Source organism: Notolepis coatsorum (genome assembly GCF_963971535.1).
Source record: "Notolepis coatsorum genome assembly, chromosome: 17".
In the NCBI taxonomy this organism is placed as follows: Eukaryota; Metazoa; Chordata; class Actinopteri; order Aulopiformes; family Paralepididae; genus Notolepis; species Notolepis coatsorum.
The window spans coordinates 34,951,477-34,977,445 of record NC_140181.1 but is presented as its reverse complement, the minus strand read 5'-3'; the positions used below and the strand labels follow the sequence as shown (position 1 = coordinate 34,977,445).

Sequence of the window (25,969 nt, the reverse complement as noted above, 5' to 3'; positions counted from 1 at the left end):
GGTTTTATTTCTCTAAACAGAAACCTCAGCTCAGATGTTAACAGATTGTATTGTCCTTGAAGAGTATATTTCTAATGATCTTTCGGTGTGTTCATATTATCGTCCTTTTGCTGTTCAGTCCAATAGTGTTCAGGCCTGTTCGTTAGCCTAAGACCATCCTCGTGGTAGCCGAAGCTACTGGTGATGTGCCATTCTCCCCCCCCCCCCTCTCTCTCAATGAGAGGAGAGAGTCTCTTCTGGTTTCTTCCCTCTTAGTCTCAGTCAGATTTTAGTCTGCCTTACACCCGGAAACACCGTTCGACTTATAGAGGTTCGTCGTCGCAACGACGGCCCCGCCTTCTGGTTGTCATGCGACGTGTTGTCATGACAACTGCATAACCTTTAACACTAATAAACTCACGTTTCATTAAGATGAACCTCTCTCCCTCCTGTCCTGGGAGACAGTACACTCTAATCTCAGATGTTCTTCTAAGGAATTCATAACAAAACCCTCGCTGACGCGGCCTGTGCCTGTGAAACCACTGGTTCCACCACCGTTCTATCACCGTCTCTTGCTTCCATGCACATTTCGATCTACCATTTTAGCTGTGGTCATCTCTCCCCAATCTATACATCACATACATTGAAAAAGCACCGTTTTCTCTCGTACCCACTCGCTCCGTTCCTTTAAGGTACTGTGAGGATTCTGTGTTGATTGGTCCGTGCCGAACACACACTTCTAAGTCAAGTATCAATTACCATCACGCACCTGATGTGTGTTCTAATCAGCGCCCCAAGAGGCTTTATAGACTCTGATTCCCCTAGTATCGATGTTGGATCGTTCTGAACCATTCCCTGCATTTGCCTGTTCCTTTCCGTCGCTGCTTTCCCTGTTCTTTTGCCTAACAGGACTCTCAAGAAATATTCCGTTTGGAGAACCTGCTTCCCCGTTACGAAGCGGTCGCCTTGTTTGATCTGCCCGCTTTACGCGCTGCGCTCTGGTGAGTTTTGGTAAACAGTCTTTTGGATCTATCGTTTTTTGTGTTTGTAAAGCACTGAAGAGATCCTGTTTTTGTTCAGACTGTTCTCACCTTTTTGTCTGTTGGATTTTCACATTTGGATTACCTAATTGTTTTTACTCTGGACACTGCTCACTGTGTGTTTCACACCGAAGATCTGTCACTTGGATTATTTGTTTGGACAATTCACCTCACCAGTCACCTGTCAGTTTTCAATTGTGCGCTGAGCTAACTCGGACTCTCTCTCTCCCTCTCCGCCTCCATCCGGAGCATATGCTGGGAGGATCTGCAGAGCGGCTCAGACGTCACAGACAAATTCCACAACGTAACCTTCTGGGAGAAGCTGCAGAGCAGCAAACATTCCTCACATGCCTGTTTCCCAGTTTGTTCTGTTCACCACCAAATTCATTCTTGTTACTCAGTAAATAAACACGCCCTTGATTTTGGCTAACTCTGAAACAACTCTCTCTGTGCCGTTTGCGTTTGGGGTCGGTGTCAAACCATAACAGTTTACTGTCCTACAGACGACATGGTTGCAGATGCTATGACCAAGCCTGTCTCCAAACTGAAATTGAGAAGATTTGCAGAGGTCATGTTTGGTGTGTAAAATATTGCCTGTTATGTAATATTGACTGCCATATTCTTTTGATGTTTTAAACTGTATTTTTTCCTTGAAAAAGTTGTTTTTGGAAAAGTTGTACAGTATACACATCATCCATAAGTGGGAGTGTTAAGTATATGTGTTAATATGATTGTATGTAACTGCTTAACTGTTACACAAGAGGGCGCTATATGCGTAAGGAGACGCAGCTGTTGTGGTTGACGTCAGGTAGAGGGTATAAAAGGGATTGTTCCCTCCCCCTCTGTCTCTTCCCATCTACCTCTTGCAGAGAGAAGGTCTCGTGGTACTTGTGTGCAATGTAAATAAACCACGCCGGTTAAAGGCTAAAGAAGGACCTTGTCGTCATGACCATATTATTGTTGCTCCCCAGGTGACTCTGTCAACAATGCGTTTATTTATTTCGAACATAATTTAAAAATAAATAATAATAAAAAACAAGTAATAAACAGATTAAAAAACAAACAAGCAGGAGTAGGAATACATAAACGTATGTATTCCTACCCCCTTGATTGATTGAAAACTTTATTAACAGATTGCAGAATGGGTACAATATACAGTACGGCTCAATACACACAATTGTTAGGGGATGCAGACCAGAGAAAGACTTTCGTCTTGTTTACATCAGGGCCCCCCATTTTCAATTCATCATAACATATAATGACATACATGACATACAGATAGACAGTATTCAGTATACCTTCACACTCTATTATCTTATGCAACTCATATTCACTCCACAAACTGAAATATATGTAGCAGCCTGAATATTCTACAAAGTATTCAGTAGTGCTAACTAACTGTTATTTTTCCTGTGTGTGTATAACATGTGATTTACAGTGTTCCTTTGGATAGACTAACAGTGTTCCTTTGGATAGCTCGCCCAGTCTAACGACGAAGTGAGGTGCTACTCTTCTCCAGATGCAGTATGGATTACTAGCAATAACATTGAGCCTTTGTTTCCCTTTCTGGAGCGGTCTTTGCGTGGGACCGGTGGAGGTTGCCAGCAGGGGGCGGAGTGCAGTGGTGGCAGGTGGAGCAGTGGAGAGAAGCAAGCAATGAGGAAGAGGGAATCACCTGGAGGTGAGGGGAACAGGAAGCTCTCTTCAACATTGGACTTGGCCGTGAACGGTCGCAGCCACAACGGGAGGTGCTTTGGAATAGCCCCGTTGAAGAAGTCAGTGAAGGGGAGCCCCGCCGGAGCGAGCGACGGGGTGATGAGACATACTTGCTAGTGACGGGTTATCCTAGAAGTATCCGTGATAGTGTGTGAGTAAGAGAAACCGAACCCAAGGACTAACGTCTAAGCTAACGAGACTAACGTCTAACGTTACCGGGTTATAGTAGTTACTGTGTGCGGTATAGTAGCATGCCGCTAACGGCTCCGGCTGACTTGAGTAGACTACCGGGCGCGAGGCGCTGAAGAGACCGGTGGTGTAGCCAGCCACGTTGCGTTAACAGTATAACCGAATAGCAGGAGGGTGCGCCGAGACCCAAAGCTTAGCTGTGTTTAAGGTAGCACCAAGTATTAGCTCGCACGACGGAAGCAAGCCAGCAACAGCAGCGGTGGACGGTTCCCAGACGGTACAGAGGACGCCTCTTCCCACCAGCAGAGGACGCCATACAGCACGCTCTGCCCGCTAACCACTGCCTGCTGTTCGCCCAACCTGCTGGCGGTGCTCGCGGATTGCCGACGCCATCTTGTCAGCCGGACTAGTGGTGACAAGAGTGGGTCCGCCATCTTGGCTAAGTACTAACAGTACCACGTGTGTATCAACAGCAACGTCCATTGAAGTGAACGCTAATCACCAGTGTCTAAGGGGTACCCCAAACAATTTAAGCCGGCTTAGGTTAGGTTTTCTTTGATAACGTGGGCCCACATTTATTGGTTATTTTTGTTATTGGTTTATTTGACTGTTTGATTCTGAGACTCCCAATGTGTCTACGTTCTATGCCTGGGTTCCCCCAGTACAAGCGGGGTGGTTTAATGTATTGAGCACTCGGTGCCTATGGTGGGAAGAGCTTCCCCTACATTGATTACAAGAGCACCCGGTGCCATATGAGTAAACATTAACGTTGTAATGTATAATCTGTCCAGGCTTCACTAAACGTAGATTTAATTGGGATCATTGTGTGTGTCTCTTTCTTTGAGTTCCATTTGCTATTTTATTCTCTGGGTAAATATTGTGACGGCATAATTATTTAACCCTTACACCCCATTTACAGAATAGCATTTGAAGGGTCTATACAGGTGGTCAAGGAAGGGTACTGCTTAAAGGGAAGCCCAATAATACTATTGAACTGACAGTCACTGGGTGTGGGAGGGCTGTCGGAGGTACTGGGGGAAGTGAGAGTGTGTGGGGAGCTACTGCTGACCGCCTTGGAAGGCGAGGGAGACCAGAGTACCAGGCCCCAGGTTAGTAATTCCTGGGCCCCATCCACTCCAGCTGCAAGCCCTCCAGTACGACGTTCCGGGCCAAAGACGGGGGTACTTATAGGTCCAATACTATAGTATCCTACTACCCAGTGTCTGTGTACTACTACTCCCACAAGCAGGGATAATCCACCCTTCTACATATACATACATTGTTGAATGAACAGCCTGTTTCTTGAAGTTAGACTCTCCTCTAAATTGTAACCCCCCTCTCTATAACACAATTTTTGGATGTTACCCGGGAGTGAATTGTTTCGTGCTGTGGAATATATGATGTATGAACCATGCCCCCTTCCTCCCCTCCCCTTCCCCCACCCCCCCCCCATTATTCACCTGGTACTTAACTGCTTCCCCGACTGGGGAGCGAGATCTTTTTACCTGACTGACGGAGCTGGTCTGTTTAGGTAAGATCTCCAGCCATATTCTCTATTGTTGTAATGATTTGATTTGATCTGGGTAATAAACCTTATTATCTGGACCCTCTGAGTGAGCAAGTCATTTGACTCTATTCCTATTTGAATACTATTATTATCCTACAGTGCTTTAAACATGATTTGTGCAGTCTTAAATTCAGCCAGGTCCCCGAGTTTCATGGCATGTGATTTAAAAAATGGTGTGAATGTTCACTATTTTATCTCATGTATTATTTTTCTCTTGTAGAGAGAAAAGGAATAGTTTAGGCTCATATTTACTATTTTATAACTCATTTTATGTTTACCTTCATTCCTGTAACATTCCTTTAAATTGTGTCATTCACTGAGCTGATGGTCATATTTGTATTAAGTCCTATTCCATTCATGTTTTATATTTCTTTTCCAACCTTTAAATTATTTTATATTTTACCATTGACCTGATGATCATAGCCAGATGACAGTGTATATACTAAAGTAAAAGGTGTTGCCATCATGTTAAAAGTAAAAGGGACGATATTCACAACCCTGAAAATACACATAGATCTTAACCCACACTGTATAAATACTGACATTTAAAAAATAACTCATTTTATATTTCTTATCATTCCTTTAAATTGTGTCATTCATTACTAGTTTACTATTTTATAATTCATTTTATATTTCTTATCACTCCTTTAAATTGTGTCATTCATTACTAGTTTCTCTCATTTGTTTACTATTTTATAATTCATTTTATATTTCTTTTCATTCCTTTAAATTGTGTCATTCATTGACCCTATGACCAAAATAGGTCACAACAAGTTTATAATTTTACTATTTTATCTCATGTTCACTATTTTATCTCATGTACTATTTTTCTCTTGTAGAGAGAAAAGGAATAGTTTAGGCTCATATTTACTATTTTATAACTCATTTTATGTTTACCTTCATTCATTGATCTGATGGTCATATGTTTTATTAAGTCCTATTCCAGTCATCTGAGAACCAACACGCCAATGATTTCTATACTTGACCCAGTCACATTATATAAGAGAAAAGGACCCAACTGTGGAATATATTGCCAATACCTCTTAACCTATGTATAAACTACACCTCCTCCCCTCCCCTCACCCCTTGACTCTATTCCTATTTGAATACTATTATTATCCTACACACTACAGTCTATGTGATGTGGGTGATGGTAATTAAGGAATGGTGAATATTATGTTTAATGTAAATATGTGTATACTGGATATGAACAGCAGTATTATAGGCATACAGCAGTATTGTACAGCCAGCAATATTATACATTATTATACATGACTATTCTATGCAATAGGCTATGTCTAAGCTATTTTACAATATTATAAATGAACTATGTGCAATTATGCATAAGACTACATAAGACACTATATGTGGGTATGTCAGGTGGTCTTGTGGTCAAAGTTATGTGTGTGGAATCATATATTTATTTTAAATTTGTTGGACTTTATGGTGTTCTTGTTTTGTTCTTGACTTATTTACTTGTCATAATAGAACATTCTAGAACAGTTGTGATGTCACAGTATGATGTCATAATCAAACATTCTAGAACATTTGTGTATCTATTCAACAATTCTCTCAGAAGATCTCATTGTGCAGCTGCATACTATTGGCCTGCATGCACTTCCAGTGTGTAAATGTGAACCTCTCCTTGCCATTTTCTCCTAATAAACTAGCTATAGGAGCCGAGACCCCCCCCCCCCCCACCCTTCTCTGCACCTGCTGCTGTGGGGGAGCACGCAAAATTATAATACAAAATAATAATAATAATAATAATAATAATAATAATAATAATAATAATAATAATAATAATAATAATAATAATAATAATAATCTTTTGTATCTTGTGGTCAGTGACGGTTCGTCACTTGAATGGTGCTCGCTGATAGGACGGCGAACCAATGAGAGAAGGGAAGGGGGAGCCAGGGAAGGGGAAGAAATCCCGATGACGTCAGGGCGAGCAGCCTGCATCCTGGTCGCCTTTTAAAGCGGTGCGCGCTGCGGAGCGACAGAGAGACGCACCGAGCGAAGAGCACCGGACCGTTATAGTCGATTCAAACCCCTGTTCCTTACCGGAGAACTAGCTTTCCTCGACGGATGCCCATAATGATCCGACTCTAGATCATATCCGAGACTTTTTTTAACCCCTCCCAATTTTGTATCGAGTGTAATTGTGTTACATTCATCCTAGTTTAGCAGCACCCCGGGCGCCCGTGTGTACCTGCCCGGCTCGCCGCCGTCGTCTCCTCAATAACGCCGTCTCCTCTTTGAGAGCCACGCTCCCATGCGATTCTTCAGACTGACATTTAAGTGTTTCGTGGATTGTTTTTGAAGGTATAACGGTCCCAAATTCGGTGTTTTCCTTTTTTGAATTTAATTGTGAGCCTTGTCTCCCATTCTATTATTTTCTAATTCGATATTTTTTTTTAATTCACAATATTACATTGTGAATTCTCACTTCTCGCGCCTCGATTCTTCGTTGCGTGTCACCGCAAAAACTAAACCAAAACACCACCAGTGTATAAAACGTGAATCAAGTGACTTGATTCAAACGACCCTTTGACTGTCAGAAGGTGTCAAGGACCAGAGACCGACAGGGCGGCTGTCCCGAGAGCAACTGGGGGGCAGGCTGAGGCAAGAGAGGTCAGAAAAGACCCCCCAAAAAGAGAGAGTGACAGAGAGAGAGAGATTGAGAGAATCCTGATTGTTGACTGAAACTTGAACGGTTATTTTTGGACATTGATGGATCATTCGGTCGCACAGATGGAGAAACAGACCTTCACCGACAGCTGCTGCGGGGTGGTGCTGCTGGTAGAAGACAAGAAGGGCCACATGATTCCTAACGGTAACGGACACCAGTGCTCCACTGCGGGGGTCAACGGCAGCTTGATGCCGGTCAACGGAGTGGCCGGCGGGGCGGGCGGCGCCGCCAACAACACAATTGAAGAGAAGAAGAGGCCGGTTTACGTCGAGAGGGAGACGTGGACCCGGCAGATGGATTTTATCATGTCCTGCGTGGGCTTCGCCGTGGGGCTGGGCAACGTGTGGCGGTTCCCGTACCTGTGCTATAAGAACGGCGGAGGTAAGAGAGCAAATCTAACGCACCCATCCCGTATTATCTCCCTGAGTGTCTAAAAGGCGAAGTGTTCGTCTCATCAGGTCGGATATGACCTATTCACACCTCTCTCACACTCCAATATGGAAGTATGTCGATGCCCTGCAGTTGCAAATGAGAATACTCACTCAACTGTTTTTCAATATTCGTACTATACTGCACACTTATACACTAAACCATGAGCCTGAATATCGAAGATGACTGACATCGTCCCATAAGCAGTCCTCTCTAGTGGCCTAAATTGGCCGTCCCCTGTGTAGGAAGCGACTGAATGAGTGTATGATCACTCAAACATATCCAACACCATTATGATAAACCTGTCTCCAGTCGGTTCAGACTTTTATTTTCTGAATAAAACGACCCTGAACGCCCTCTGACATGTGAGGTCCGCGCTGTGACCAACAGTCTCTCGTCACCACAACAGACACACGGACAGGGGGCCGCCGCGCTCCTCTGGTGCGTAAAGGCGCAGACGGGCTCCACATATAAACCTTTACACGGTCCTCCAGATCCCGTTCACATACACCATCATTACCTGAATCTAAGCTAGGCAATACGATGGCTTTGCTGTTGACGGATCATTCTGAGTTATTCCCCCAATAAACTGGAATATAGGTTGAAATTAAAGTGGGGTGAAAATAAATCCCAGTCTTCATGTTTGATGTGCTGTTGTGATGTGTGCCATGCTGTGTAGTCTAGCCATTATTATTTTTAAGCTGTAGGCGGCTATATATACAAACAACACGTCGTTGACGAACACATCCATCTGTAGCTGATGGCATTCCATGTTGTAGGGAGATTATTGTATGACATCTGGTGGTTTGTCTAGTATGAAGTATGATTATGATTATGTCCTTGGTTCATTCTGATGGAATCCCAGAATCTCTGCTCTCTGCGTCACAAGACCCAGCAGACCTCATTGGTTTAGCGGGCCAGCGCGCACTACTCCACCAGCATCCAATCCCGCTTCACCGCTGTCAGCTGACGACATTCATCATTGATGCCGCAAGGGATCGTGTAGATTTTTTTTTGCATGTATTTATGCAGCAGTCCTGACGTCGCTCTCATCGTTTAAATATGTAATCGTTTGACTGGACTCTGGAGCCATGATGCACAGAGATGTTGCATCGTGCGCCATTCAAGTGAACTCTAGATGGAGGCGCTGCGTGAGCGGGTGGGGGGGGGGGGGGGGGGGATGTGTACCGTGTCACGTTTTATTTGTGTACATTGCGGTCCATACGTCGCCATCCATATAGTTTTTTTTAACCTTTGCGTGTGTGTGTTTTTTTTCCCTTTTGCCTTGGTGCTATTATATCGATATACTGACTGTACAACTGAATGTGTAATATCATATGTGTGTGTGTGTGGCCAGTCAAGTCTTAGACTACATCTAAGTATGTACTATTCTTTTCTATGGATTGTGTGTGTGTGCATGTGTGTGTGTGCATGTGTGTGCAGGCTTGTGTGTGCGAGCACACTCGCAAGGCAGGGTTGGTTGGTTGGTTGGTTATGTTTTTATGTTGTGTTTTGGGGGAAGTTGTGATGTGTGGGTATGTTCTCTCTTTGATTTCTACAGTAGCTTTAGGAGAGAGGTGCATGTTCACAAATACAGACTGAACTGTTCTGGGGCACAGGAGGAACATACATGCAGTTTTCTTTAAATTGGTGGCATCCCCCTTTAATGCAGCTATAAAGTAGAGTAAATACACCTGACTGAAACCCGACTGGTTATCTGATGGCGGGATGCATTGTGTTTGTGGTTTAGTCATTGTTCCAGGCAAGTTGGCCATTCAAGTGTGACACCCAAACACAAGTTGATCAATGCTGGAATAACTTAAAGGTGTTCACAGGGAACAAAATTAACTTTTTGGCTTACCAGCCAAGGTGGCTGGTAGATTAAAAAACGACCAGCCAGGCAGATTTTTTACCAGCCAAAAATTTGAAATCGCTTTTTAGTATATCGCCATGTGTAATTATTATTACTATATACAGGACTCTACGCTAATCTTTTTCCCATGTGCTCCTAAATTAAAAAAATTAGGAGCACAAAGACATTTTTAAAGTACAGTGAAAATCTTTCAAGTAACAGTTTATTAACAAAATATTTATTACATGCATATTACAAGTTTCAAGTTTCTTTAATAGTTGTCATACAGAAGTACAGAATACCTGAGTTACCATATAATATACAATACTGTGTAGTGTACTAATATACAATACTATATAGTGCAAGGCAGAAATAGGATGAGGTGCAATTTAGGTACAATTTACAGTAGGTGTACGAGTTGTAGTGCAATCCTTCATCAATAAATATAAAGTGTGTTTGTGTGATCTAAAGTGTGGAGAGTGGGTGCTGCAGTGTGTTGTTTGTTTAAGTGAGTGTGTGCGTGTGGGTGTGTGTGCTGTGTCCATTTGATGGTTGTTGCATAGTGTTTATTGTTCGTTTAGCAGCCTGATGGCCTGGGGATAGAAGCTTCTTCTGAGTCTTTCTGTGCTCGCCTTAAGACTCCGGTATCGCTTGCCTGACCGCAGCAGTTCAAAGAGGCAGTTGTTCGGGTGGCTCGAGTCCTTAATAATTCTCTTAGCCTTCCCCTTGCACCGCTTGTTGTAAATGTTCTGGAGGGTGGGAAGTAGGGGTGGGAATCACCAGTTTCATCACGATACGATACGATATCGATTCTTTGGACAACGATACGATATTTGCCGATATCACAAAGTCTGCCACGATACGATACGATACGATTCAATTCAGGTGCCTGCGATCGATATGAGGCGATATTATGTGCCCATTTAACACAATCAGTCACATTTAGATCAACTAAAAAAAGGCTACGGAAATATCAATTGATGTATTTATTTTTGAGCTCTTCCAGACATTTAAATGAAAAACAATCTATTGTTTTTAATACAAATAGACCTCCTGTTCACTTTTGTTTTTATATATTGAGCTTTAACACACACACAGACACACACACACACACACACACACACACACACACACACACACACACACACACACACACACACACACACACACACACACACACACACACACACACACACACACACACACACACAGTCCCCCACAGCCCCCACCCCTCCTCCTTCCAAGTCCCCTCTCTCCTCTCCTGTTCTCTCTCACGGTTAGCTGCTTAGCTTTTAAGCAGCCAACGCGACGTTCATTTAGATATTTAACGCGACGTTGGCATAAAGGAATGGCGACGATGCAACGCCTGTTATATGCATTTGACCCGTTGCGGGGAAAAAACTGCACAGACTTATATCGGCTCGCAAAATAGACGCTCTGAGTGCTTTACAGCAGACGCAAACACTGCTGTAATGTCTACACGGAGTTTCACAATACTGGGCGCCGGCGGATATGACTCGCGGGGATTTTCAAAATAAGAGTATCGCAATATGAATCGATCTTTTTACGTTGCGTCGATCCTATTTGATTATTGATAATAGATCGATATATCGATCTGGATCGATGTATTGTCCCACCCCTAGTGGGAAGCCCCCCTCCAATTGTGCGTTCGGCTGAACGTGTCACTCTTTGTAGTCTGCTACGGTCTTGTGCAGTGCTATTCCCAAACCAGGAGGTGATGTTGCCAGTCAGGATGCTCTCTATTGTACATGAGTAGAAGTTCCTAATGATCTTCTGACTGACTTGGAACTTCCTTAGGCGCCTGAGGAAGTAGAGGCGTTGTCGTGCCTTCTTCACAACACTGTCAATGTGTGTGGTCCATGTCAAATCCTCGGATATGTGGGCTCCGAGGTACTTGAAACTGTTCACTCTCTCAACCGGTGCCCCGTCGATGCTGAGGGGGCTGTAGTCCTTGACCCCCGACCTCCTGAAGTCCACAATCATCTCTTTTGTTTAGCTGACGTTCAGGGAAAGGCAGTTCTCCTGACACCACTGTGACAGGTTCTCTACCTCTTCCAGGTAGGCCCTTTCGTCGTTGGCAGAGATCAGGCCCACCACTACTGTGTCATCAGCAAATTTGATGATGGTGTTGTTGTTCCGCTGTGCTACGCAGTCATGTGTGTACAGGGAGTAGAGGAGGGGGCTCAGAACACAGCCCTGGGGGGCCCCTATGTTGAGCGTGATGGATGAGGAGGTGCAGTTGCCTGCTCTTACCACCTGGGGTCTGCCCGTCAGACTGCCCGTTATACTGTGCGTGTGCATACTAAGGGACAAACATCTGTGCAAATAGCATCACCAAAATCACACATTAGCCGTAAAGGATATCGGTTGTCAAGCTGCTTTTGTATGTTGTAGTGTTGTCACGATACCAACATTTAGACTTTGATACAGATAGGAAAGGTAATGGAATATATTATTAAATGACATAACATGGAAAATTCTTTATACAATTATTTAATTCATTATAATTTAAACGCTATTGAATAATAGTTAATTAATAGTCATTAATACAATTATTCTGTTACAGCTACTGAGCTATATACTATAGCTACTGTCCATCAATATCTTCCTTTTGAATGAAATAGGAGAGGGAGAGAGAGTGAGACACACACACACACACAGAGACACAGAGAGAGACAGTGATTCTCAGCCCCCCCTTCCCTCACTATGCCTTTGAGCGTTCCCAGTGATTAGCGTTAGCAGTAGTTAGCGTTAGCAGGTTAGCTTAGTTGAAGTACTCAGTTAGCAGATAACATTATAGTAGTTAATGTTTTTAGCGCAACATGGGTATACAGGACTGGCGAGGATGCAAAGCATGTTAGACAATTGGAACCGCTGCTCGCAGAGTTTTTGTTGCACATAGAAGCAGACTCGAGATGAGTTGTTACAGAGCTGATCCACGCTGCTCCGTGTCCATTATGACAATTGCGCAGTTGACACGACCACTATGCAAGACGATTACTCGCACACTGTGCTTCTAAATGATTTGTTCGCACAAATCTATTTTTAGGGGTAAATGCGAGTGAAATGCTCGCACTGTATAGCCCTGATAGAATACTCTAATATGCTCATATGGCTCCCAATTTTTTTTACACGCCAGAGTGGCTGAGTAGCCTCTGTAATTTACCAGCCAAAGAGTAAATCTACACACCATTGGCGTTTGGCTGGTGCTTATTTTGTTCCCTGGGTGTTCACATGACACCCTGCACCATCCTGTTGAAAAAATAAGCTGTGATCATTGATCAACCATATCGGGTAAAGATGTAAGGTCTGCAACTCACATATATAATACATATACAATAAATTAGATGTTTAACATCATGTAGATGTTCAGTTTGAGTTATATTCTGGTTGTGTTATTCTATTCAGTTCAGTTCTATTCTGGTTGTGTTGGGGTCTATTTTAAAAGGCGATTATGATAAGCTGAGCATGTCATGTCAGTGACAGTGCGTGTGTGTGTGTGTGTGTGTGTGTGTGTGTGTGTGTGTGTGCGTGTGTGTGTGTGTGTGTGTGAGTGAGTGAGTGAGAGTAACACCTGGGCAGCAGCCAATTGTTGAATGAATGAATGGTTGACACTCTCTTTCTCACTCTCTTTCTCACTATTTGTCTATCCCTCTCTGTCTCTCTCCCCCTCTCTCTCTGTCCTCTCTCTCCATCTGTCTCTCCCTCCCCCCTCTCTCTCTGTTTTCTCTCGCTCTCTGTCCTCTCTCCCCCTCTGTCTCTTTCTCTGTTCTCTATGATAAGGTGGGTTCTCTCTGGCAGAGAGGAGTATAGTAATTCTTGGTATTTTTTTTATCTATAAGGCCATTATTTGAAAACAGTATATTGCAACAATGCTATAGATTGGAACAGTGGACCCTATCTATCTAACCCGCTATAGATTGGAACATTGGACCCTATCTAACCCGCTATAGATTGGAACATTGGACCCTATCTAACCCGCTATAGATTGGAACATTGGACCCTATCTAACCCGCTATAGATTGGAACATTGGACCCTATCTAACCCGCTATAGATTGGAACATTGGACCCTATCTAACCCGCTATAGATTGGAACATTGGACCCTATCTAACCCGCTATAGATTGGAACATTGGACCCTATCTAACCCGCTATAGATGTGCGGCACGGTGGTGTAGTGGTTAAACACTGTCGCCTCACAGCAAGAAGGTCCAGGGTTCGATTCCCGCTTGGGGACCAGGTTTCCATGATGCCAGTTACCCAGGTGGGGTATCTCCCAGGCCTTTCTGTGTGGAGTTTGCATGTTCTCCCCGTGCTCGCAAGGGTTCCCCCCCGATAAGATAAACCCAATGGAAAAACATGCACAACAACAAGATCGCTAACGCTGTGGTGTCCTTGACGAAGACGGACAGGAGCACTTGGATTGGTCCCCTGGTGCGGCTCACGTTGCGCCTGTCTGCTCCCGGCTGCCCTTGGGGGGGAAGGACGACGGGATGGGTTAATCGCAGAGACGAATCGCATACATGCATCGCATGCATGCCGATTAATGACCTCTGAGCAGGTCCTAAATTATTATTTATTATTATTATTATTATATTGGACCCTATCTAAGCCGCTATCGATTGGACCATTGGACCCTATCTAACCCGCTCAAATTACTTGTGCTTATGGTCCCTGGTGCACAGTCTGAACTTGGAAAGTCAGCCTTTTGTTTTAGCCTCTTGAAGTTCCCCAAAGGGATCAATAAAGGAATATCTCAAGTTTCAAGTTTCTTTAATAGTTGTCATACAGAAGTACAGAATACTTTTATACAAAATGCTTCTTACTGTTTCGCTCCAGAGACTGTGTTAGACAAGATATTATGAAATAAAATAGTATAGCATGTAAAATAGAAGTAAAAATAGAGGTCACAGTGTTCAGTATAGACATATGTACAATGTTCGATGCAGAATAGAAGTAACTGAGTTACCATACAATATACAATATATACTATGCAATGTACTAATATACAATACTATATAGTGCAGAGCAGAAATGGGGTGAAGTACAATTTAGGTACAATTTACAGTAAGGTGTGCGAGTTGTAGTGCAAATCCTTTACCAATAAATATAAAGTGTAAAGTGTGTTTAGGTGTTCTAAAGTGTAAAGTGGGTGCTGCAGTGAGTTGCCCGTTTAAGCTAGTGTTGGCTGTTTGTGTCTGAGCCTCCTTGCACGCTCTGTTCCAGTCCTCGTTTGAGATCTCCTCTCTCAAGTCCAGCCTCCATGCCTCCAATCTAGATATTAGGGATGCACCGAAACTTCGGCCACCGAAAGTTTTCGGCCGAAAATGACCAAAAATGGTCTTTCGGCTTTTGGCCGAAAGAGTTTTTTCACCGAAAATATATCACCGAAACAGAAACAACCTGTAACCTAACGCGTGTTGTTGTGATGATGTCATCAAAACGTGGCTTCAGTCATTACATGCGCGCTGTTTCTATGTGTCGCGCTGTTTCTATGTAAACTCAGCGCGCAACGCGTCCAATAAATGCGTCTTTAACATGCTTTATATCCTTATTTACTATATGCCCGTTGCGGTTAACTTAAGAGGGGGGGGATTGTGTTTCTCACATTGACGCTGTCTGTCGTTGATAATATAATCTGAAGAGCATTATTATTATTATCATTCTCGAGAATACACGTCGCGCGTCTACTGTGCCAAAGTCAAGAGAGCACATTCATCTGCGGACTAGAAAGGTGCACTCAGTAGAGCACAGATGTCCGCCACTTGACTTGGAATTAATGTACTGTATGCATTCAGAAGTGCTGAATAAATGTTTTATGGACCCATAATAGTGATTATTTATTATTTAAGTTTAATATTAAATGAATCATTTTCGGCCTTTCGGCATTCGGTTTTCGGCCAACTGTTTCCTATTTTCGGTATCGGTTTCGGCCAAGAATTTCCCATTCGGTGCATCCCTACTAGATATTGACGTCTCATCTGAACCAGATACAAGCCAGTTATAGAACATTGATAACAGGCCTTTGCTATTGCAGTTCTTGATGATAATTTTTTCTAAAGATGAAAGTGTAGGAATTGCCAGTGAGTGGTTTTGCAGAGAGGAAATTAAACTTCTCAGTTGCAAGTATTTAAAGAAATGCTTCCTTGGGATGCTGTATTTTATTGATAGTTCCTCAAAAGACATCAAGACCCCCTCTTTGTAAAGGTCAGATATTTGACTTATTCCTTCTTTTGTCCATAGTTTGAATCTGGCATCCAGTTTGCCTGGTTTAAATGAGACGTTTCCCCAGATTGGGCTGAATTGCGACATGGAGTTGGTTATTTTCATACATTTCTTTACCTCATACCATACATTAATCATGTTAAGCACTATGGGGTGTGTAGTATGTTTTCTTACGTATTTTGGCTCAGCTGAATAAATGTATAAATGTAGTGGTAGTTGCATTGGGTATGCTTCCACTTCCATCCATGATGGAGGGTCTTCCTTAGAAAAATAAAACATTACAGTTCTCAATTGTGCAGCCAGGTAATACCAATGAAGGTTAGGACACGTCAACCCCCCTGCATCAAATGGAAGGTACAACAGAGATAGGCGGACTCTAGGACACTTCTTACGCCATATACATTTTGAGATGAGAGACGCAATCTTTCCGAACATTCCTACCGGTGGTGCCAAAGGGATGTTTTGAAATAAGTATAGGAACTTTGGTAGTATGGACATCTTTAGTATGTTTATCCTCCCTATCACAGAGATGGGCAAGAACATCCATCTCTCTATGGATTTGAATACGGAGTCTATCATAGGTTCATAATTTATTGATGCTATATTTTCTATTTGTGGTATTATTTTGATGCCCAGATAGGTGAAGCTGTTCGAGAGCTTGAAAGGGAATTCTTGTTGGTCAGCGGTTTGTCTCATTGTCATTAAGCAGCATAAGTGATGATTTTGAGGCGTTCAGTTTATATCCGGAGATACTACCGAACTGATCAATTATATCAAGCAGTGCGGGTATCGATGTGTCTAGGTTTTTTAGGAACAAAATGACATCGTCCGCAAAAAGGGCTATTCTGTGATCGTTATTACCGATTTCAATCCCATGTAGCTGTCTGTTAGCCCTGATTGCTATTGCTAGCGGTTCGATAGCTAAAATGAACAAAAGCGGTGATAAAGGCGAGCCTTGAGGGCAACCCCTGGTGATATTAAAGGGTTTAGATGTCACTTCGTTTGTTAGTACCTCAGCTACAGAGTTTAGGTGTAGTAATTTGATCCAGTTACAAAAGTAATTTCCGAATCCAAATCGATCAATAACATCAAAAAGATAGGCCCATTCAACCCTATCGAAGGCCTTCTCCGCGTCGAGCTCTTAACCATCTCAATACAGAATAAAACATTTTGGAAATTCAATACAGTGTATCAAAATGTAAAACGGTATAGATGATTCTCCTTCTCTTGTACTCCTACAGTAGATTGTCATAGTAATTTCAGTGTTGAAGGCCCCATTAACACTTTGAATGCCCAGCAGGGGGCGCACATTTAGTGCTTGAATGCCCACATCCACTTCAATGTTAATGTTAATATCGCCTAATCTATGTTTTAAATTATGGCTAATCTGTGTCTAATCTTCCCGTCACATTATCAATGACCTATTTCCAGTCAACATTGTCGAAGCAGATTGTTTTTTTATCGGTTCATTTCCGTTTCATAGCATTTAGAAAAACCCTCGTTTTCACGGAGAAAAAAGAGGTTTCCATGATAATCGCCCCGTACTGTAATATTCTAGAACGTTGTCATTTGTCAGCCTATTTATGCGTTCAAATAAACGCTAGATTATCGATAGTATATGTGTACGTGTGCACGCTAGTGCTGCACGCTGAAAATCGATTCTCTCAGTTCCTGATCGCTCTTAGAGTCAAACAGCCATATCACAAAAAAAAGAAAAAGCTTATATCTCCGTGAAAACGGGTCTGATTATCCTAATACTGGTAAAATAGATTCCTTACCTGAGATCAGATGGTATCCAAATGGATTATTCCAATTCCTGATCGCCATTCGAAAAAATCAATCCTTTTATTGATCCACTGCGTATACAGTAAAAACACATAATCCCCGCTGCTCTGAGGGTCCAGCATGAAGCTGATCGACCCCGGTTACATGAGTGAGAAGTAAAATGTGGAGTCCGGGTATTTTTTTCTCATTCATTTTCACTGAGTCCAATCCAAAAGGGTGAATTACCATCTGGGAGACGATAGGGGGCGCTTTTTTCACATCTGAGCGCCTGGGGTGGCTGATTTTCCAACGGTAGACTCGGTTGATGAAATATGAATTCAGATCGCTAATAAAAAAAAAAAAGAGAAAAAACGAATATTCTCGTTATGGGCATTCAACCCGCGGGGGGTAAACCCGAGAAAACTCGGGTTGGGCATCCAAAGTGTTAAGACAATAAATACAATTGTATATTATACTGTTCAGGGTGTGAGGTTTCAGTGGGGGAGGGTGAGGGCCCAGGTCAGGTTTGGAACGGGCCCCTCCTGCAGCGCTCACACGCATCTTAGTTCAGTAACACATTATTAGGTTTGGAACGGGCCCCTCCTGCAGCGCTCACACGCATCTTAGTTCAGTAACACATTATTAGGTTTGGAACGGGCCCCTCCTGCAGCGCTCACACGCATCTTAGTTCAGTAACACATTATTAGGTTTGGAACGGGCCCCTCCTGCAGCGCTCACACGCATCTTAGTTCAGTAACACATTATTAGGTTTGGAATGGGCCCCTCCTGCAGCGCTCACACGCATCTTAGTTCAGTAACACATTATTAGGTTTGGAACGGGCCCCTCCTGCAGCGCTCACACGCATCTTAGTTCAGTAACACATTATTAGGTTTGGAACGTGCCCCTCCTGCAGCGCTCACACGCATCTTAGTTCAGTAACACATTATTAGGTTTGGAACGGGCCCCTCCTGCAGCGCTCACACGCATCTTAGTTCAGTAACACATTATTAGGTTTGGAACGGGCTCCTCCTGCATCTTAGCAAATGCATGATCAGAGATCCTGGAGAGAGAAAAAGGGAGAGGAGAGATGGGAGGGGAGAGGAGAAGATAAACAGTCATGTCTTGCCTCGACTACTGCAATGCATCTGCTAGCTGGTCTACCGGCTACCGCCACCAAGCCACTTCAACTCATACAAGACGCTGCAGCCCGCCTGATGTCCAACCTACCAAAGACAGCTGACGTTACCCCACTTTTTTTTTTTTTTACCAAATCTTTTTATTTTCAATTTTTTCAAACATGAAACAACACAACTCACAAGGCAATAATAACAATAATACATAAGACATCCAAAAACATAAACTAACCCAACACTGATTAGACAAACAGGTTGTCATCAAGTAAAAGTATACCAAATAAAATAAAAATATACTATAAAAAGTGCTTACAGAATCCCCTCCACCTCCAGGCCCGGCAACCGCAAGCCACAACCCCGGAGGACCCACAGCCCGGCCCCCCGCGAGCCAAAGCACCACGCCTCTTTAGTGCCTCGACCCGCAGAGACCCCGAACCGCGGCCCCCCCCCAGTCCGAGCCCACGATCACCAGACCCAGATCAGAAGGGGGTCAGAAAATATACATAGGATCAATATTGAATGAAAAATAATAAACAAAACCAAAATACAAAAAACACCACAACCATCAACATACATGAATATTCGCTCGTTCCCCCCCCCCCCCCCCCCCTCTCGCCCCAGGACGCCAATGTGAGACATCAATATAATACCTTATTCAGTACTCAATTTCCAGAGTCATATGCGTTCTTTTAGTTTTTCCACCACAGCCCACCAGACCGCGATATTGGCCTCATTAACACCTATGACATGTGCAGTGGAAATCTCCAAATAAATAACATCCAGATAGATGAGAATCCATACCTTCGGACATAACTTATCTGGTTGTATCCAGCGTGAGGCAATCAGCTTTTTGGCAGTGGTCAGACCAGCCAAAATGAGCTTCTTTACTTGTACAGAGCAGCGTTTCCGTTAGCCGGTAATTACCGGTATTTGACTGGCAAAATCTGTTGAAGTCCGACAAATTTAATCTCTCCGGTCATAGTGTCCGGTGAAAATAGTTCCCTCTGGGCACAGTTTGATTATTTGAATTGTATTTGGATGGGCTGGAGTTGGGTGGCCTATGCGATGAACGAAACAATCATTGCGTTTGTTGTCGTTGCATCGCCAAGCAGCCGGTCTGGTAATGACGACGCTGTGTCAGTGAGAGCTTGCTGCTGGATTTGCGGAAGGCATGCAGCTGCAGACCCACAGAACCCACCAGCTTTGCTGGCACAGTGCGGTCCCCAGACCTGGAAAGCTGCTCTGCGGGTCTGCAGCTGGATGCTTCTTGCAAACTAACTGCGGCCGGCTCGCGCTGATATTGTTGGACCGGCTGCTTGGTGGAGCAACGATGAAACGAATGTAATGAATCGTTCGTCGCATGGGCTATTTAATTTTGGCCTGTTTTGGTACGGTTCGGGTGGTCAAGTTGTGCTTGGAGGGAGTTGTTTTCACCGGACATTATGACCAGCACCAAGTCGTTGGGAGGTGGAGATATACATCACGCAAACCCACGATAATGTTGCCGTCTCTCTGCCAAATTTCTCAGTTCTTCGCTTGATATAATTAATACAAATGTCCAATATAACGGAATTTGTTAGCTCATAAAAATGTGATTATAACAGACTGCTGTTTAGTGTCGGACCGACTGCCCACATACACGGTCTATTTTATTTCAAGTCAGCAGCAGCACGGAGTATCGAGGGACTTATTTTATTTGGAATATATTAATGACTGTATACGCAAAAGTAGTCTAGTTTTAAGTAATAATATTATAAATCTACATGACATTCTTTATATAGCCTACCTATCAATTGTTTTAAAGCTCAATAAACTATGACCGGAATTAATCTCATTTGTCCGGTAGATTGAAATCTTGCAGGTCACGGAGACCGGCAACAATTTTTTCTAACGGAAACCCTGGTACAGAGGTCGGCAACAGAGAAACATCATTTAACAACAAAACAAAGCAAGGCCGGTATGACGTTACCCCACTTCTTAGAGAGCTGCACTGGCTTCCCATTGCCTCACAAATTCGCTTCAAGGTCCTTGACCTGGCATACAGCGTAGCGAGGGGAACGGCTCCCTCCTACCTCCGGTCAATGGTCTTTATTCTCTAACTACACACCCTCAAGACCCCTGCGCTCTGCATCTTCTGGCCGCCTGGGACCCACTCCCTTTCTAGCTCCGGGGGGGGGGGGGGGGGGTAATCTAAGCGAAGCAGGCTATTCTCAGTCCTCACTCTCACAATCTCCCCACCACAGTCAGGACAGCTGAAACCTGGGCAATTTTCCTCCATCGACTAAAAACACACAACAAAAAAATATATATATATAATAATAATTATAATAATAACCTTATTGTCTTTTTACTATTATGTACCTTACTACTATGCTACTACACTATACTACTACCTATCATGCTAATATGTCTATAGTACTATGCACTAACACTCAAGCTCGATACTATTTGACGACTGACACTTAACTGCCAGAGATGTACCCCTCTTGCTGAGGCGAATCTAAGTCGCTTTGGATAAAAGCGTCAACTAAATGACTACATGTAAATGTAAATGTGAAGGGAGCCAAGGGAGGAGGAGGGGAGGGGAGGAGAGAGGAGAGGAGGAGAAGGAGAGAAAGGGAGAGGCTGGGAAGGAGAGAGGAGTGTAGAAGTCTAGGGTTCTGTTTGGTCTCCAGCTGAAACCTTGACTAGATAAATACATTCCTTTGTATCAGCCAAGGTAAAGGACACTGTGTAGTGTAGAGGCTCTGTCTGTGTGTGTGTGTGTGTGTGTGTGTGTGTGTGTGTGTGTGTGTGTGTGTGTGTGTGTGTGTGTGTGTGTGTGTGTGTGTGTGTGTGTGTGTGTGTGTGTGTGTGTGTGTGTGTGTGTGTGTGTGTGTGTGTGTGTGTGTGTGTGTGTGTGTGTGTGTGTGTGTGTGTGTGTGTGTGTGTGTGTGTGTGTGTGTGTGTGTGTGTGTGTGTGTGTGTGTGTGTGTGTGTGTGTGTGTGTGTGTGTGTGTGTGTGTGTGTGTGTGTGTGTGTGTGTGTGTGTGTGTGTGTGTGTGTGTGTGTGTGTGTGTGTGTGTGTGTGTGCGTGTGTATGTGTGTGTTGCTGTCAGGTTTCCATAGTTAGCTGGCCTCCCTCCACAGGCTGCTGGTCTGCTGGCATGCTGGGGGTCACCGCTAGCCTGCTACAGTCAGCTAACCTGACACTGTCTCACAGCAAGCCAACACACACCTGCTGCTGGGAAAGACAGAGAGAGAGGGGGGGGGGGGGAGTGCATTCATAAATTAGATGGTTTGTGTAAAGTAGTAGTTTAAGTATAATTCGCGGTAGCGTGTTAGTAGTTAAAATTTGTATAATAGTGATAATTACTTTATTGACATTTTGAGGCACAGTTAACTATTTAAACTATAATTTTGTCTGGCCAATACTAGGAAAGAAGTAGCGATTGAACTTTGACCTCTCTCTCACTGTTGTATGCTCTGTGATATACAGTAGAGTCGGCCTGGAAACTGAAAAAAAGCTGACATTTCAGGATGATGTCGTGGTTAGTGTTAGTGTTTGGTGTCGGTGCATGATGTGTCTTGCAGTCATGTCACCTCATGTTTTGTTAAATTAAATTAAATTAGATTAGATTAAAATGTATTGTCATTATACAGCACAAGTACAGTACAGTGAAAATAAGTTTGGCATCCAACCAGAGTGAAAATGTAACAGTAAAGTGCAATAGTAATATACAATGTACAGGTAATAAAACTAGATATAAAATATATAAATTAGTACTACTGAGTAATAGTGCTAATCAGATGTATGAACAGAGTTGTAGTATTATCTAGTAGTAGTAAGTCAGCGTAACTAGTAAAAAGTTCTAGTTAGTACATTACTGTACATTAACTGTTCTAATTACATTGCAGATATTTCTGTTTTATATGGAGTTTGAACTACTTTGTCTTATTAAAGGATCCAATAGAGCTTTTCTTTTAAACACCTCGCTTTTGTTTATATTCATATTCCCAAATACAGAGTTTTACAGACTAACTCCAACCTCCTTTGATTGACTGGCAGTTGGCTTGTTCCATTCCGAGGGAGATCTTATAGACCAATGGATTTGAAGCACAATGGCATGTTGACATGCCTCCAGTGTACTCTTTATGTGTTCTACATCACCCTTTCACACACCATTACGTGTGTGTGAGAGAGAGTGAGAGAGTGAGAGAGAGAGAGAGAGAGAGAGAGAGAGAGAGAGAGAGAGAGAGAGAGAGAGAGAGAGAGAGAGAGAGAGAGAGAGAGAGAAAGATGAAGAGATGGGGAGAGAGATGGAGACATGAGGAAAGAGAGAGTGGAATAGGAGTCAGGTAGCTACAGTATATTAGAGCAGGATGGAGAGAAGGTCAGAGGAAGGAGAGATGAATGGAGAGAGGGTAATTGTGTGTGTGTGTGTGTGTGTGTGGTTCACACACGAGAGAGAGAGAGAGAGAGAGAGAGAGAGAGAGAGAGATAGAGAGAGAGAGAGAGAGAGAGATAATTAAAAAGGTCTCATTCACACACTGAGATCAGCTAGAGGGAGGGAGGGGAGAGAGATTAATGTGTTTACATGTACAGCAATATTCCTATATTATTGTACTTATGGCTGGCTGTATTTACATGGACAGTACTATTCCTATAATATTGTACTTATGACTGTCTGTGTTTACATAGTACAGTAATATTCATATAATATTCGACTTATGACTGTCTGTGTTTACATGTACAGTAATATTCATATAATATTCTACTTATGACTGGATGTATTTACATGTACAGTAATGTCCTGATAATATTAGGATATGTATATTAGGAGAGAGAGGGGGGGGGGGGTGTTCTGGTCCACATGCTAGACCAGATAGAACCAGACTGAACCAGAGAGAGGGCGGGGGGTGCTCTGGTTCACACGCTAGACCAGATAGAACCAGACTGAACCAGAGAGAGGGCGGGGGGGTGCTCTGGTTCACACGCTAGACCAGATAGAACCAGACTGAACCAGAGAGAGGGCGGGGGGTGCTCTGGTTCACACGCTAGACCAGATAGAACCAGACTGAACCAGAGAGAGGGCGGGGGGGTGCTCTGGTTCACACGCTAGACCAGATAGAACCAGACTGAACCAGAGAGAGGGCGGGGGTGCTCTGGTTCACACGCTAGACCAGATAGAACCAGACCTCATCCAGAGATAGAGGGGGGGGGGGGGTGCTCTGGTTCACACGCTAGACCAGATAGAACCAGACTTAACCAGAGAGAGAGAGAGAAATGTCTCTCCCACCTGAAAAGGTCCCGTTCAGATGGATGTTGACAGATGGATGGAGAGACTGAATAGAGGGAGGGAAAGAGGGAGCAATGGGGGGAGGGATGGATGGATGGAGGGAGAGGAAGAGGCCGATGAAAGATAAAGGTGACAGGGAGTGGATGGAGAAAAGGTGAAAGAGAGACAGACAGACACAGACAGACAGACAGACAGACAGACAGACAGACAGACAGACAGACAGACAGACACACACACACACACACACACACACACACACACACACACACACACCCACCCACCCACACAGACACAGACAGACAGACAGAGACAGACAAGGAGACAGATAGGGAGACAGGCAGGCAGACAAATAACTTTTCAAATATATGGTCCTAATGGCAACTTTGGCTCAAAGGACAAAGGGACAGACAGGCAGAGGAAGACAGACAGACAGACAAATCATTGGTGTAGTTGAAAAGGTTCAGTTCTCACACAACTATGTGCCAAGACAGAGAGATAGAGAGAGAGAGAGAGAGAGAGAGTGAGAGAGAGAGAGAGAGAGAGAGAGAGAGAGAGAGATAGAGAGAGAGAGAGAGAGAGAGAGAGAGAGAGAGAGAGAGAGAGAGAGAGAGAGAGAGGAGAGAGAGAGAGAGATGAGGCATCTCTGTAAATAGTTAGTCTCTTGCTGGTGGAGGTTGTTTGGTTTGGCTTGTTTGGTCAAGTGATCCTTTATCCCCTTGGGAAAATGAAGGTGTCATAGCTGCATGGGGGGGGGTGGGGGGGGGGGGGGGGGGGTCAGGCAGGGAAAACACACAACACAACACACACCTTATTCAGAGGTTTATAGCATCACTGCCAGCTATCTGTCTCTACCAACAGTCTGAGTCTATCAATCTCTGTTATTCACATATTGTTATTTACATATTATTTACATATAGTGTTATTTACATATGATTTACATTTGTATCGGTCAGATACCAGCTCTCTCTTATAATAAGAGTAGCTGGCTACTATTAGACATTATTTACACTATTTATACTGTAACTTAGCTTAAACATACTGTCACATCGCTAGCTTGGTTCATACATTGTGTGAGAGATATCTTTCTCTTTGCCTGCCAACAGCCGTCTAGTTGAACACAACCATTTATAGAGATAGTTAACAGTCTTATCTTCAGCTTGCCGTTAAAGGGGCACTTCACCAAAAAACAATGCTGATTTATTTTGCACATAATATCACACACATCCAAAATCTCTAAACGGTTCTGCACACATTAATTTAGTTTGATAGTTATTGAGAGTAAATGAGTTTGAAGGTGGCCATCAGTGATGTCATCTGAGACACTGAATCATTGTGTAGTGTTAATTACAGCTCAATTTAGAATGCCGCTCTTTCTCTTTATCTCTCTCTCTGATTCTCTGTCAATGCATATGGATCAGTGATATATTTTACATATTAGACCTTAAAGTGTGGCTATTGTGTGGCTAAACTATTGTGGCTATAGTGCAGACTATCTTTCTTTCTTTCTTTCTTTCTTTCTTTCTTTCTTTCTTTCTTTCTTTCTTTCTTTCTTTCTTTCTTTCTTTCTTTCTTTCTTTCTTTCTTCTTTCTTTCTTTCTTTCTTTCTTTCTTTCTTTCTTTCTTTCTTTCTTTCTTTCTTTCTTTCTTTCTTTCTTTCTTTCTTTCTTTCTTTCTTTCTTTCCTCTCCCTCTTCTCCTCTCCCTCTTCTCCTCTCTTTATCCTCTCCACACACACGATAATACTGTTGCTGAGCGCTTCGTTGATTATAAAAATTACCCCAAAGCTCAGTGTTCATCTCTGAGATAAAGAGAACTGTGTGTGTGTGTGTGTGTGTTTGTGTGTGCGTGAGTGTGTGTGTGTGTTTTGATTGATTGATTGATTGAAAAGTTTATTAACAGATTGCAGAATGGGTACAGTACAGTACAGCTCAATACATACAATTGTTAAGGGGATGCAGACCAAAGAAAGACTTTTGTCTTGTTTACATCAGGGTCCCCCATTTTCAATTCATCATATGACACACACAACATACAGATAGACAGTACTGCTACATCTATACATTTATGACATACCAGATTT

At 43.2% G+C, this 25,969-nt stretch overlaps 1 protein-coding gene across 2 annotated transcripts in view; it reads left to right on the top strand.

The window, feature by feature from the left end:
- Nucleotides 1–7,281: 7,281 nt before the first annotated feature.
- Nucleotides 7,282–25,969, top strand: part of slc6a8 (solute carrier family 6 member 8) — a 96,123-nt gene continuing 77,435 nt past the window's right edge. The window contains exon 1 of one of the 2 annotated variants that reach the window (XM_084333111.1): nt 7,282–7,567. In XM_084333111.1, the coding sequence (XP_084189237.1) occupies nt 7,318–7,567 (250 nt within the window). In that variant the 5' untranslated portion in view covers nt 7,282–7,317. The remainder of the gene's footprint in view (nt 7,568–25,969) is intronic. The other variant, XM_084333112.1, reaches the window with a different exon arrangement.